General features: G+C 45.8%; 1 protein-coding gene across 1 annotated transcript; it reads right to left on the bottom strand.

Annotated features, from left to right (window-relative positions):
* Window positions 1-1,523: 1,523 nt before the first annotated feature.
* Window positions 1,524-4,379, bottom strand: LOC140207927 (probable G-protein coupled receptor 139). Its single transcript, XM_072276465.1, has 2 exons — window positions 4,262-4,379; window positions 1,524-2,422 (listed from the first exon to the last, which is right to left on the bottom strand). Exons 1-2 carry the CDS (start codon window positions 4,377-4,379, stop codon window positions 1,524-1,526), a joined length of 1,017 nt encoding a protein of 338 aa, XP_072132566.1.
* Window positions 4,380-16,137: the final 11,758 nt, after the last annotated feature.

Here is a 16,137-nt window from a genome sequence, read left to right on the forward strand (position 1 = left end):
TGTCTAATATGGAGGTGCACACGGATTTTGGGTAACACCATATTTGGGTGTATCGGCCGATTTGCAGTTGCAGGTGAATTTTCGGATGGGTGCGGATTTTTATCATGGAAACAGTCATCTTCTGAACGGTTTGAAATGATTCCTGCTCTGAGTTAATGTATTGCCGATGTTGGAGTTTCAGCCTGTTTGGAGTGGGTACTAATTTGTGGAGTGCTCTGATTTAGGGCGGTGTTGGCAAATAGGGGATTGCACACTGGTCAAATGATCCGAACAGATTCAGTGACGTGACCACCAGTATAATGGGGCAGTCTGATTCGCGAATGCTCGTTGATTTAGGAGCATGCAGATTAATATGGGGATGTTTACGGATTTCGGGTTTCTCACAGAGATGTGGTGCTTGTGGATTTGTAGTGTGACGTATCTGAATTTTGTTTTATTTATAAACACTTTTGAGAATCAATGCACTTTGAAGTTTCAACAGTATTCTTGTTACTTTATGGCAAACAGTTTGCGAACGGTTTGAAATTATTCTTTGACCCGGATACTGTTCAGATCATGTGGTGGGTGTCAGCGTGTTTGGGATCCGCACTCAATTGGGGATTGCACAGAGTTAAGGTAAAGTCAGCATATATACGGTGCACAGAGTTTTTGGGGGCTGCGCCTGGATTTCGGCATACATGCAGATTTAAGTGTGTGCTCTGCCTCGGGGGTACACACGGATGTGGTGATATGCGCAGATTTAGAGCGTGTTGTCGAATATCCAGCTGCACACAGATTTGTAGGAACCCAGAGATTTGGGTTGCGTACGGATTTTTAATATCGGAATGCCCCCATTTTCGAAAATTTTTGAAATGATTTCTGCTCTGGAATGATCTATTATGGGGTTGCAGCGTGTTTGTGATATGTACTTATTTCCAGATTGCGCAGACTTAGAACAGAGTCCGCTAATATAGAGATACACACCGAGTTGGAAACGTTCATTGATTTAGGGGTGTGTAGGCCAATATGGGGCTGTTTATAGAATTCGGGCTTCTAACGGATCTGTGGTGTTGGGAACAGAGGGAGCGAGAGACAAGTGGTGTCAGAATGGGAACAAGTTGATCTGAGGTCGGTGTGGTAAGTTGTAAATGAAATTGACGAGCTCAGCGTGGGTGCAGGAAGCAGCACCAATTCAGACGTCACTGGACTGACAGCACCAATTCAGCCGTCAATGTAGGGCATGAACGGGTTGTTTCGGGAACACAAGCAATCTCGCAGGAGAATGGTCTTGAACCTGGACTAATGTATCTGGGCAGCCAGAAGGATTGCAAGGTGGAACTGCGGTGTAAATTGGATAAGTAGGCCAGAGATGAGAAGATAGGCCGGCGAATGAGGGACGATCATAGCAGCTGTATAATCGATAAATTATGTAATTTCCGCTTGGGAGGTGTGAGTGGAACAAGGATATCGCAGGGCCCAGAGGAGCAAAAATTGCCCACAGTGGATAGAACTTCAGTGGTTTCAGGTCGAGCGACACCGCAACGTCACGAGTTCTTCACAAACATGAGAGAGAGCGGTGATTTTACCACAGTCTTTAACTGCTCCCTAAAATTGGTCTGCGTAACGGTGTAAAGGGCCGTGTTCGTGCAACAGCTCAGAAGCTGCAGAATGGCGCCCAGCTCTCGCAGCGAATCAGGTGGGCGCACATACGTGGCAAAAGCATACAGCCGATTCCACGCAGAATACACGGTGAAAGGTGCCCACAGCAAGATGAAATTGCCCGAGAGGATCAGCAATAAAACGAGGGATTTCCTGCGTTTCTCCATCTCTGGGTCTCTGGCACTCTGTCCGTTGCCAGGAAAACTGAGTCTCCTGCGAGCTCTGCTCGTGACTGAGATGTGCCTGGCGGTGAAGCCATTTGTCAGCAGAACCAGCACAAATGGGAATACAGGGGTGAGGATGTAATAAAATAGTTCAATTTGAGTCACGATAAATAAATTCAAATAATGCACTCTCACCCTACAAATAAATGGAACAGCTATCCACGTGTAGTACCCCGAGAGTGAAAAATACCAGTAAATATTCTTTAAAAAGCCAATGGCACTCACTGTCCCCAAAACCACGGCCGCAGTTTTCCCGGTGCAATATTTTGTTTTCAGTTTCTGGCAACAAATGCCGACAAACCGATCAATGGTGAACGTGACGGTGAACCAGACCGAACAGTCGGTGACGGTGTAAATCAGAGCAGCGTGGATATTACACCCCTTGATCATTGAGCGGAAGAAAGCACCGATTGGCATGTACGTAAGTGGAAACTTGCTCAGTATCAGATCCAGGATAAGAACCAGCAGATCCGCCAAGGCCATGGCAACCAGGTAGCAAGTGACAACTCTGGAGAGGCCGCACTTTCTCCGAGACAGGAAGAATATGGTCACCATGTTCACTGCGAACAGAGGAAACAATCAGGGTAAACTCATCTTAAACCGAACATATAACATGTGCCCATGATAGAAATGAGTGTACCTGATCGCTATGATTATATTATTCCGTCAGGTACACTCATTTCTATCATGGGCACATATTATATGTTCGGTTTAAGATGCGTTTACCCTGATTTTTTTTTAATTGTTTGCCAGTGAACATGGTGACCATATTCATCCCCTCTCGGGGAAAGTGCGGCCTCTCCAGATTTGTCACTTGCTACCTGGCATCGAAACAGAAAACGAAGAACACAGATAACAATGGCTGATGATTGGGAAACTTCACACGAGCTGAGAGAAAAGGAGTTGAATGATGCATCTGCGGAATCTGCGAAATCTCATCTGTCGTGAAATAAGTGTCCGTGACACCCACTAGGTTTAGCTGAAGCGCAGATTCCCGTCCCTGATCGTTAGCAAATTTGGATTTGCAAATAGAGTAGCAGTCCAAAATCTCACTGTTGCACCTCTCTTCCTGTTTTCCGACACTGAGGGAGTGAATATTACCTTGAAATCATACCACGAGTCTCTCCGTCTCCTTCTTGTTTCTTTTGCCTTTACAATCGTATACAATTCATTAAAGTCTCTAAAATTCATTATATTTTTCAGCAAGAATGAAGGTGATTTGTCACCATAATAATACGTCATGATCAGTATTTCAATAACTTCCAGTGGTCTTTCCTGTTTTCCGAAATGTGCTACTTTTGAGCACCGTCAGATGCAGCTGGCATTCAAATATACATTAACGATCTTTGCATTTTATAATTTTTGGATCCCAATCGGAAAATACGTTTTACGAACACAGTGGGGAGAAGGATGGGCAGAGACAGAAGAGGGAACTAGTACGGCAGACACGTCCGAAGGTCTTAAAAGCTGAGGGACCTGGTTAATGTTCAGGGAGTCCCTGGAGTGCAGACGACAGTCACACCAACCGGATTAGCCACAGGACGACTGGGGCATTGGAAAACAGTTTAATTGCAAGGGAATCTCAAGTAGGATGCAACTTGATTCACAGCACATATTCCTGAGGCGAGGATAGAGCGAGTGGAAAGGGGGATCAAAGCGGATTATAAATGTAATGTATCATCCTCTCAGTGACGGGCAACAGTTGTATGCAAGCTTACTCATCAGAAACTTGTCCATTGCATCCAGAGCATTACTGAGACAATGTGACCAGAGCACAATTTCCATGATGGTCCATGTATTTCCCTTCCAACACCTTCTCTACATAAACTATAATGGCCCTGTTAATTACGCACCTATAATGCTTCGCTTGAAAACGCCAATTATTTGGCCTCAGCACCGTTCTGTGGCAATGCGTTCCACAGGCACACTGCCTCTGGCAGTAGACATTCTTCCTCAGCTCTGTTCTAAGGAACAGTCATTTATTGGGAGGCTGCGCTCTCTGGTCCAATACACTGTTGGATACATCCTTTGAACGACGGCTCCATCTGAACCTTTCAGTTACCCATAACCTTCCCCAGTTCCCCTACCCCGTCCTCCGCAATCCCCGCGAATACAGGCAATGACCAATCAAACACGCCTCATACGTTAAATCGTTCCCCCCTCCCCCCCCCCCCCATGGATCATTCTCAGAAATCTTCTCTGGATCATCACAACTGTAAGCAAGATTTCCTTAGACAAGGGTCCTCGGCTCAGTCAATTATCAATGTGCATAAAGCAAAGACTTGCTTCCAAGTGGGTGTGACAGCAGCATTAATTATTACTATTATGAGAGGTACACGAGAGAAGGAAAATGTGCAGTTAAATGTTGTTTCATAAGTTATCTTTGGAAAGAGACTTACCAGGAAGAGCAATGATGGCGAGGACGGGGTAGAAAATCACTTGAATGGTGATAAACACATTCATTATTGGAAAATCTACCGTTATCCAATCATAATCTGTCAAAATAATTGGAACCATCCAGAAGAAAGTTTTCCAATTTCCCGTTATATTCCACGCCGCTCTTCCCGAATTTTGATCCATGACAGAACGAGCCAGTCTGTCCTTATTCTCGCTCACAGTGCCACTCCGGATCTCTGTTCGTGGCAGGAGAGGCTGCTCTCGCTGAAACTGGGGGAACTGAGTGAGAAGGACTCTTATTAATAAGAGAGAGAAACTCTCCGGTGACGTCAACAACCTTTCCTGAAAGGACCCTAATTAGTTTCCATGATTGTTTACCCAATAGCTGAGGAACAAATGTGTAGATAAGTGCTGCTGTTATTATATATATCGGAATTACAAAAAGAAATCTGATAACATTTCGGTCGACTTAACTAAATATAAAGGAGAACAAAACGGTCCTTAAATAATAAACAAATATAAACATTTTACTTAAACATCGAGTATAAGGAAAGTAGAAAACTAGTCAAAAATTGCACTTGATGCTTCTTTGGTGTGCATAAAATGAGACACACAAAGCAGTGGTTCTGGAACACAGCGACATTAGCTTGGATTGTGGACATTTTATGATAGAGAAAACGATTATCGCCGTTTTTGCAAACGTGAGCTGATGGTAGGCGGGAGTAGAGAGTAGACAAGATCGGCAGACATGTGGGTGGGGGGTGGAAAGCAGAGAGTGAGAGAGAAAGACAGAAACAGAGACAGCGAATCATGGAATTAACTATCAGCAGCTGGGTTCCCTCCAGCACTATATGCATCAGATCACTGACTGGTCGATAAATATTCTTTGCACACGGCTGATTCGTATTTCCCATGTCATCCTGATACAGTAGTATTTTAATAATCTTCAGCAAGTGTACAATGTCTCACTCTCCTGCGAATTCCTAATCCTGTTGAACCAGAAATGAGCAAGGAAAAAAAGATATTTTCCTTACAGCCCATAACCGTACCCGTATCCCATACAAGAGGCCACGCCGTAGTCATACAGAACCACTAAACGGCAGCTGATGCTGTTCCGCTGGGTGTAAGGCGTCGGTGTGATAGGAAACGCTTTAATACAGGGGCATCGGCATCTTTCTATGTAATGACTTTGTATTTACTGGCAAGCAAAGGTGATCCTGTAACTCTGCACAATTGACCCTCCTTTGAAGATCTCACAAGAATAAACAGCCACCATTGCTCCAAATCGGTTATTCGATTTATTTTATTATTCGTTTTTTCCGTCTTTACTCGGTTCCTTGGAATGTTTCCGCTCACTTGAGCAGTATCCGCAAACATATTATTTTAAAATCTTTGGAAACTAGAATTGTTTTCATTTTCCCCAGACTAATATCATAGCATATCTGTGAGCCTGCAAAGGTCGAACGGAATCTGGTGAAGCACATCTCTTCTTGACTGTTGTTAATCTCTGTTGCGAGTCGCAATGACCTTAAAGTTTAGAACTGTAGAAACAGCGAAACGGGCAGTTTTATTCGCATTGGTCATCGCAATAAATGTGAGAGACAGGCGTTTAAATCTGTTAAACGTTTAACTAAAGGTGTATAGATTATATTGAAACATATTTCTTCATCACACAGAACATCAGACCAGCACAGTTGTGTAACGTTCTGTAGACCATTGCATAGCAAGCGTCAACTAAAGATATTATTAGATTCTCCTGTCGGCACCATTGCGTCCAGCCACGGAATACAAGCGGCACATGATTATGTTACTTCAGGTACTGTATCTACTAATCAACTGAACAGTGACCAGATTTAAACTTGAACGTAGAAGTTACAAATATCTTCGGTGGAAGTTCAGTAATTTACATTAAGCCTTACGGACGTGCTGCCCTGTGCAACAAAAAAACTGTTCCCTTCTCCGGTCTGCTCGGAGTGTAACCACGGCCCGATGTAATGATAACAATAAAACACAGCGAGCATTCTTCCCCAACATCTTGAGTGTTTACTGATATTCTTGTGTAAAATGAATTATATGATCTTAATGTTCATGTGCTAGAAATCCCATTAATGATACCAAAGCTGCCCACTTTTGTATCTTGCTGAAGACAACTGTTATATTTGCTTGCATGGGATCCGGCACTAACAGTTAAATGTATAACGAATGTTGTCACACTTGCCCTTTGTAACCGGTGACGATGCGATCAATAGTAATTGGACATCATCTTTGGCCGTATAGTTCTGCTGAGTGACGTGTTTACAGACAGACTTTCGCATTGTCAGTGATGATGTTGGAGTGGCAGCGACGGTACTAGTGTGAAACATAATGAAACTGGGAAAGCAGCGCAGTTCTCTGAGTGGACAGTGATGGGACTGGATATGCAGTGAAGTTAGCACTGTGGGCAGGGATGAGGGATTTGATCAGTTGGGACTCTGTCAGTCTGGTCAGTAATGTGTCTGGATCTGCAATGATAAAAGAGGAATAGATTCTTTCCCTTAACCATCAGGTTTCTGAATAGATATTGAACCTATAAACTCTCCCTCATTACATGTTGTTCTCTTTTTGCGTGAACTTTATTTAGCAGTGTTTTAAATATTATCTTCTAACTGTAATTTATAGTTATTTTTACTATGAATGTACTGCTGCCGCATAACGACACATTTCACAACGTGTGCCGGTGATATTAAACCTCCTTTCGGTTCTGATTTTGTCCAGTCAGTTATTCGCTTCTCAGATCCGCAGCTGCTGTATTTTTTGCTGCGTCCCGTCCATTTAAGAAATAGATTACGGCCGTGACAGTTGTCGCGTTCCGGAAATGCAAACAAGTTGTCTGCTTCATATCTGGTACCCTTCTCAATCTACTGTGAAATATTACACTTGTAAATGTTTTGCGTTTACCCTCTACCACCAGTCACCTGACTCAGTACGTTCCAGATTCCTTCTGACATATGGTTGGAAAAGTTGTTCCTCAGATCCCTCTGTATAAACAATCCCTTTACACAACTCTATTATCTAAGTAGTGTCCCGTCTCGCACGGTGAGAAAGCTGTCCGTTTTAATTTTTCCACCACCAGATGTAATGAAGAAGATGCCAGTTATGATTTATCCCCTGTATAAGTTTATGCTGCACGCGTGAGGGTGGCAATGATCAACGTGTTTGCCACCAAATTACATTACTGCATTGTTCAATCTCTTCGCTCCGTCGTCCGAGCTGTAAAAACAAGTTATATCTATGTTCTTTTTATACTTTTACCAATCTGGTGTGCAGTGACTGATCGATATGGAAACCGGATCAGATGCATATCCGTGAGACCTGACGTCGAATGGGGAAACAACTTGCCGGCCATCTACGCTCCGTCTGACAGAACAAGCGGATCTTCCAATGGCCGCCCACTTTAATTTCACTTCCCATTCCCACTCAGACATGTCCGTCAATGGCCTCCTACACTGTACGGATAAGGCCAGACTTACTTTGGAGCAACAACATCTTATATTCCGTTTGGGTAGATGGCATGAACATCGATTTCCCAAACTTCCAGTAATACCCCCTTCCCTCCCCTTCGCCTTCATCATTTCCCATTCCCTTGTCCGTCTCTCATGATATTGCCTTGCACGCCGTTCGCTCCCCTCTGGTGCTCCTCCCTTCACCACCCACCTCCCGAACTTCTCTCTTTCTTCCATGGCCTTCTGTCTCTTTTACCAATCAACGTCCGAGATCTTTGCATCATCCCTCCCCCTCTAAGTTTCGCCTATCGCCTGGCGTTTTTCTCTGCTCTCCCTCACATTTTCAATCTATTCCTCAGCATATTCTCTCTTGTCCTGCCGAAGGAATTCGGCCCGAAACCTCGACTGTACTTTTTTTACCATAGATGCTGCCTGGACTGCTGAGTTCATTCAGCATTCCTCAGCACTACTTGCTCCTCCACCTATCTTCGTATCATCTGCAAGTGTGGCAACAAAGCAGCCTATTCCATCATCTAAATCATTCATATACAGGATAAAAAGAAGTGGCTACAACACTGACCCCTGTGGAACACACGTAGTCAGTGGATCCTTTTATTCGTAGAGCTGAGAGATGAATTGGGGACCCCGGTCAGAAATAATGTCAGAGGGAATCCCATGAAGAAGGAAGACTTGAGGAATAAGGATGTCCGTTGTCTCACGGGCTGTAGGGAGTTTGGGAAGGGCTACGAATTGCACAGCTTTGGAGAAGCGGTCCACCACGGTGAGTACAGCAGTATTCCCATATGAAGGGGGTAGTCCAGTGACAAAATCCAGCGCAATGTGAGACCAAGGGCGACTAGGGATAGGTAGGGGACGAAGCAACCCTGCAGGTGGGGTGGGAGTATTTTCCGCGGGCACAAACAGAGCAGGCAGAGACACAGGAGCGAGTGTCAGCGTTCATGAGGGTCACCAGAAATGTCTCTTCAGAAAGAACAGAGTTCGATCGATTCCGGGATAGCAGGTGAACCGGGAAGTATGCCCCCACCGGAGAACCTGAGACCGAACAGCGTCAAGCAACAAGAGACGATTGGAGGGTCCATTGCCTGGGCCAGGTTGAGTCCGTTGGGCCTCTTTGACTATGGAATCGATCTCCTAGGTGAGGACAGCCGCTACACAGTTTGTTGAAAGGATGGTCTGGGGGTTGGGACGACCCTCCTCGGAGAAGTAGTGACGGCAGAAAACATCAGGATTTCCGTTCTTGGACACCGGTCGATAGGTGAGTGTGAATCTGAAACGGCCAAAAAATAATGCCCAACGGGCTTGGGGTTAATTCAGGCGTTTGGCGGTTTGGGTGCTCTTGCGAAGTTCTCGTGGTTTTTCCAGATGATGAGTGGATGTTCCGTTCCCTCCAGCCAGTGCCTCCACTCCTCAAAAGCGAGTTTGACGGCCAGTAACTCCCGGTTCCCTACGTCATAATTCCGATCGGTGGGGGATAGACGGCGAGAAAAGCAGGCGTAGGGATGGAGTTTTCAGTCTGGGCCGGAGTGTCGGGAGAGGACCGCTCCCACTCTAGAGTCGGAGGCGTCGACATCCACAATAAATTGGCGAGAAGGGTTTGGTTGGACGAGCATGGGAGCGGAGGTGAAACGTCTCTTCAGCTCCGAGAAGGCAGCGTCCGCTTCGGGGTTCCAGTGAAAAGGGATCACAGGAGAGGTGAGTCGAGTAAGGGGCGCTGCCACCCGGCTGTAATCCCTGATGAAACGACGGTAGAAGTTTGGAAACCCAGAAATCGCTGGAGTTGCTCGAGTGTCGTAGATTTTGGCCACTCCGCCTCCGCCCGGATCTTTTCGGATTCCGCCCTCACTTTCCCGCTCCCGCTGATGTACCCGAATAAATTGACAGACGGGACATGAAACTCGCAGTTCCCTGCCTTAATGAATAGTTTGTTCTCCTAAAGCCTCTGGAGAACCTGACGGATATGGTGGATGTGTTCCTGAAGACATCGGGAGACAGATGAAGATGTCGTTCAGATCAACCAGAACAAAACGGTTAATAAAGTCCCTAAGAACATCATTTATCAGGGCTTGGAAGGCGGTGGGGGCATTGGTGAGACCGAATGGCATGAGCAGATATTTGAAATGACCAAGACAGATGATAAACTCATTTCCCTCCCTTATCCTGACCAGGTTGTAGGCGCTTCGTAGGTCCAGTTTCGAGAAAATGGTGGCTCCGTGAAGGGGTTCGAGAGCAGAGTTGATAAGTGGCAGGGATATTTATTCGTTATGGTGATGCTGTTCAGGCCCCGGTCGTCAATGCAGGGCCCAGCGAGCCGCCTCTCTTCCCCACAAAGAAGAAACAGGGGAAGCTAAGGGTCAGATAATGCCGGCCACAAGAGAGTCATTTCCATTGCTTCCCCTTCGGGCCGGGACAGGTTATACAGCCGGCTGGTGGGTAGGGGGGCTCCGAGCAGAAGCGCAAATGCGCAATTGTAAGGGCGGTGTGGAGGCAGGGAAAGAGCCCGTTGTTTGCTAAACACTTCACCCGGATCGTGATACTCTGCTGGAACCTTGGATAAGTCGGGGGTTCAGAGGCAGACGAGGTCGCGGTGACCTCCGCATGGGAAAGAGCCGATTGTGGACAAGTGGAGTGACAGAACGGACTCCAGCTGACTTTCTTCCTAGTGGACCAGTCAATTTGGGGGTTATGGCGGCTTAACCAGGGGTCCCAAGAACTATCGGAGCTTGAGGAGAGGAAATTTAATTGAATCATATCTGTTCCCTGTGGTTCCCGGAGAGAAAGAGAGGCAGGGGTGGTGTGCAATGTGTGACTCGGGCCAGTAATCTCCCGTCCAGTGCCCGGGCTTGGAAGCGGGTACTCAACGGCTCGCGAGGAATTCTAGCCCGGGAAGCTATGTTTTCATACAAAAGGTTTCCCTCAGCGCCAGAGTCCACTACTACTGAGAGATGCAGGGCCTGTTGGTTGCAACGTAAAGCAGATCGCAGCTGCATCCGTGTTCGGGGAACGACGGGAAAGTTGTCTGGCTCATCATGGTCCGCATTTCCACTGGTGAAACTTCCCTTTTTGGCCGAAGGGGACCGGTAGCGCGGAGGTGGCCGGACTGGCTGAGATATAGTCACTCACCGGCTCTCAATCTCCTTAGTCGTTCTGTGGGGGAAAGGCGGTTCCGTCCCAGCTGCATGGGCTCCTCTCCCAAAGTAGTGGAGACGGCGGGTTGGGAGCTACTCTAGAAGCAGCAGCAGAGAGGTTTTTTTTCTGACGGGAGGCGGAAATGCGTGCCCTGTAGTGGCCAAATGTGGTGGAGGACCCGTTTGTTCTTTATGGCGTTCTCGGAGACGATTGTCCAACCAGGTGGAAAGGGAGATCAGGGAATCCGGGCTGTCAGTGTCATCTCTTGCCGCTTGCTTGTTTTTCACCATGTCAATGAGACCGTTCCGAAATATGTTTTGGAGTGCCTTATTGTCGGCCGCTAACGTCCGGAACTCGACGGAATATTCGGCAACGCTGCGTGAGCCCTGGCGGAGTGTGAGTAGGCGCTTAGCCGTATCTGTACCACGGACGGAGTCGTGAAAGATCTTTCTCATTTCCGCGATAAAGGTGGAAAAAAGAGCAGATATCCGGTTGATTATATCAAACAGCTGTAGCCCACGCTAAGTCACTTCCCCGTAACAACCCCATGATATAAGCAATCTTTGACGTATCCGTGGAGTACGTGGATGACGGCTGCTATAACACCAAGGAGCACTGCAGAAGGAAGACCCGGCACTTTCCCAAATCCCCAGCGTAGTGCTCTGGTTCAGGTACGTGCGGCTATCTTGATGGTGGTGTTGCTGATACGTAGGGTGTTGGCACTACAGGCTGTCTGGGCTGGTTAGACAGAGTTCCAGGAGTGGGTAAAATACGCGGTCCACCTGGTCACCGATCTTCGTTACGTCAGCAGGGAGAACGGACGTTCGCCATGACCTCCTGGAGGAGTTGATCATGCAAACCCAGTTGGAAGCCCTGGTTGGTGAGGTCTTATTGCAGGGTATTCGTGTCCGCTAGGTCCATAGTGGCCAGATCTTTCTGTTGCAACGAATGAGGCGACAAAGGCACGGAGATTTAGTTAGGATGCAGACGTGAACTGCAAACAGGAAGGAGAGCAGGAAGGCAGAAGACAGACAGAATTTATCTTGACTCGGAGCGTAGAGAGAGAAACGGCTGACAAAACCCTTCTTAGCACGGAGAGACGTAGTTACGCAGACAAGCCTTGGTGCTGAATTAACACTTTAAAAGACTTATTTTGACGCGGGGAGGCTGGGTTTCACAGGTAAACCTCTGAGCTGGAGTTGAACTTAGAAAACTGATCCTGACACGAAGAGATTCATTTTCACAGGTAATTTTCGATACTGGGCAAAACCTAGAACATACAGCCTTAAGCGTCCGGGAAAAGTTATTTACCACACACGCAAAACCAACAATCTGGCAACTACTGGTTGTAACGCCGGGGTTCTTATGCTGCAGGTCCTGATGGAAACCAGGTGTGTCGTCATCAAAGAGAATTAGGAGCAAGTGGGAAACTAAGGTTCGGAGCTGTGGCACTATCAAAGGAAATTAGGAGAAAATAGGAAATTTACGATCTGGACCGTGACATGCACATTGTATCGAAAGGAAAGGCATGGAAGCAAAGCGCACAGCGCAGTTGTGTTGGTACAAAACTAAAATTTAATCATTAGAAAGAGAGTACATCGGGTCAGATGATGTTGTATCTTTATTCGTAGGGCTAAGGAACAGCAGGGTAAAATGACCCAGATGGGAGTTATGTAAAGATCCCCAAACAGTGGCTAAGATGTGTGAGATAGAAAATGCATGGCAAAAGTGTAGTGTTACGATAGATATGAGGTATTTCAATATGTAGAAAGATTGGGATATCAGATTTTCCAAAAACGCTTCCAAGGGGAGACATTTCTAGTATGCTATGATATGGCTTTTTCGAGCGGCTGGTGGTTGAGCTCACTTGGGGATCAGTTATGCTGGACTGGCTGTTGTGCAGGGAAGAGAAATTGATTAGATAGCTTAATGTAAAGCAACCTTTAAAGTGGTAAATATGGAGGATAGGTAGAGAGATTTACCGATGCATTATTGATTCCAAAGGAATTTACAGATGTCACATTAATATTAGAAGTGCTCAGATACACAAATATTAGAGGAGAGGTACGAAGGAATAGAAGTAAGTACCTCAAAATATAAACTTTCCAGGAATTATAAGTCAAAGATGACAATATTCGCAAGATTTACAAGTTTACACTGATAAGATGGTAGTGCAAGATTTGCTGTGAATTTATACAATAGTGGTGCACATTCACACAGTCCAAATAATAAGCGACGGTAAAATTCAATAGTATTGCAGTCAGTGTCCACCATACCTGGGAACCGTAAATAGTGCTCAAACTGAGCTCTGTCGAACATAGTTTAACAAGAGTCTAACAGTAAGGGACATTCACTTGGAGAATTGTGAGCAATTTTGTGTCCCTTTCTTATAAAGATATAATTGTGACATTGTGGAGGTCAATCAAAATGATTCCGCCTTTGAAAGGCTTGTCATATGAGCGGCATTATATGGCTCTAACACTGTACTGTGTCATTCAGAGGAAGAAGGCTGAACCCCTGCCTCAGCAAGGACCCGTTGCAATTTGCCTATCGCCACAATAGGTCTTCGGTAGATGCAATTTCTCTGGCTCTTCACGCGGCCTTAGACTACCTGGACAGCACAAACAACAAAGATGCTGTTAATCGACAATATCTCAGCATGTAATACCATCACTCTCACAATCCGGATCGAAAAGTTGCAGAACCTGGGCCTCGGTACCTCCCTCTACAATTGGATCTTCGAATTCCTAACTGGAAGACCACAATATTTGCTGATTGATGATGAAATCTCCTCCTCGCTGACGATCAACACTGGTGCGCCTCAGAGTTGCGTGATTAGCCCACTGCTCTAAAATCTTTAATGCTCAAATACCGTCTATCAATTTGCTGATGACACAACCATTTTCTGGTAGAACCTGACATGGAAACGAGAGGGCGTTCAGGAGCGAGATGTCCCAACTGGAAGAGTGGCGTCGTAGCAACAACCTTGCACTCAACGTCAGTAAAACCAAAGAGCTGATTGTGGACTCTGGAAAGGTAAGAGAAAGGAGCACTTTCTAATCCTCAGAGGATTCAGAAGTGGAGAGAGTGAGCATTGCCAAGTTCCTAGGTGTCAAGATCTCTGAGGATCTAAACTGGTCCCAACATATCCATGCAGTTATAAACAAAACAAGAAAAAGACCATACTTCATTCGGAGTTTGAAGAGGTTTGATGTGTGAACAAGTACAAATGCAGTTTAAAAAAATCCTCTTTAGATGTACCGTGACGCGCATTCTGACAGGCCACATCGCTGTCTAGTATGATGGTGGGGGGTTGTGGGGTGGTGGTGCTGTGCTACTGCACAGGACCGGAAGTACCTGCAGACGGTTGTAACTCTAATCGACTTCATCTTGGGTACCAGCCTACAAAGTACCCAGGACATCTTCAGGGACCGGTATCCCAGAAAGGCAGCGTCCGTTATTAAGGACATCCAGCACCCAGGACAAGCCATTTTTCCACTGTCACCATCCAGGAGCTACAGAAGCCTAAAAACACACGCTCGGTGATTCAGGAACATCTTCCTCCCTTCTGTCATCCGATTCGTAAATGGGCATTCAACCCGTAAGCACAACCCACTTTTTAATATCTTATTTCTCTTTTTTGCACGATTTTTAACTGTAATTGATGTACTTATGCCTTTGTTGCTATTATTATAATTTATTATATTTGTTATGTATTGCATTGAAGTGTGGCTGCTACTTTAACAAATTTCACGACACATGCTGGCCTTGGTGAGACCACACCTGAAGTATTGTGTGCAGTTTTGGTCCCCTAATCTGAGGAAAGACATCCTTGCCATAGAGGGAGGACAAAGTAGGTTCACCAGATTGATTCCTGGGATAGCAGGACTTTCATATGATGAAAGACTGGATCGACTAGGCTTATACTCGTTGGAATTTAGAAAATTGAGGGGGGAACTTATTGAAACGTATAGAGTTCTAAAGGGATTGGACAGACTAGATGCAGGAAGATTGTTCCCGATGTTGGGGAAGTCCAGAACGAGGGGCCACAGTTTGAGGATAAAGCAGAAGCCTTTTAGGACCGATTAAGAAGAACTTCTTCATACAGAGAGTGGTGAATCTGTGGAATTCTCTGCCACATGAAACAGTTGAGACCAGTTCATTGGCTATATTTAAGAGGGAGTTAGATATGGCCCTGTGGCTAAAGGGATCAGGGGTTATGGAGAGAAAGCTGGTACAGGGTTCTGAGTTGGATGATCAGCCATGATCGTACTGAATGGCGGCGCAGGCTCGAAGGGCCGAATGACCTACTCCTGCACCTATTTTCGACGTTTCTATTTACGAGTAGAAGTATTGCTGAACCTGTTGCTATGGGACCTGACGCTCCTGTCACTCCTTCTGGACAGCGGCATGGAGAAGTGAGCATCACCTGGGTGACGGGCGTCCCTGATGATGAATGCTGCTTTCCGGTGATTTCACTCCTTGTCGATGTTTTCAGCGGCGGGGAGGGATACACATCTGATGGACTGGCTGCATCCACAACTTTCCAGTGTTTATTCTAATCAAAGAAATTGGTGTTTCCATACCAGACAATGAAGCAACGAGTCAGGGTAATCTCCACTATACTACTCTAGAAGTTGGCCTAAGTTTCAGATGACATGCTAAATTTGTACAGACTGACGTAGTACAGGCGGTGAATATCGCTGGCTTTCCAAAATTACGGTGAACTAATTCTTCTCCTCTGAGCCTCCACACCAAGGATTCCAGTTAATTTGAGGGATATTATAGCCACAGATGAAAATATACTCCAAGAACAGGCCTTTTTTCAGAACCGGGAAGCAGGAGTAACAGATTCATTTTTTTTTTTTACAGTGTATGCATAAAATGCCTTGGGATGCGCGTTAATACTTTTCACTCTAGTCATTTCCTTGTCACTATTCACTCTCCTGATTCACAATTTAACCTGCTTGTTGATTCTTCATGTTCCTCCGAGACCCAGTACAATTTCAGCATCCCAAACTTTACATTGTCTTCTCCCTCTGTCTGTCTGTCTCTCTCTCTCTCTCTCTCTCTCTCTCTCTCTGCAGTAAAGACGATGGTATTTTGTTGTTATATGTGAAACAGTTAAAATTGTGCTACTGGAAGATAGTTAATGACGTCAGAGAGGAGGAGAACCCACAGGATAAGAAAGAGGAAAAAACGAGGGTGAATGAAAGGACGGGTTATGACGGGATCAGGAGTGGTTAGTA

Source organism: Mobula birostris, chromosome 13, assembly GCF_030028105.1.
Source record: "Mobula birostris isolate sMobBir1 chromosome 13, sMobBir1.hap1, whole genome shotgun sequence".
In the NCBI taxonomy this organism is placed as follows: Eukaryota; Metazoa; Chordata; class Chondrichthyes; order Myliobatiformes; family Myliobatidae; genus Mobula; species Mobula birostris.

Coding starts and splice junctions, on each gene's coding strand:
- LOC140207927 (XM_072276465.1), bottom strand. CDS start 4,379: ATGGTTCCAATTATTTTGACAGATTATGATTGGATAACGGTAGATTTT. Junction 2,423..4,261: donor CGCCATCATTGCTCTTCCTG/GTAAGTCTCTTT, acceptor CTCTGTTCGCAG/TGAACATGGTGACCATATTC.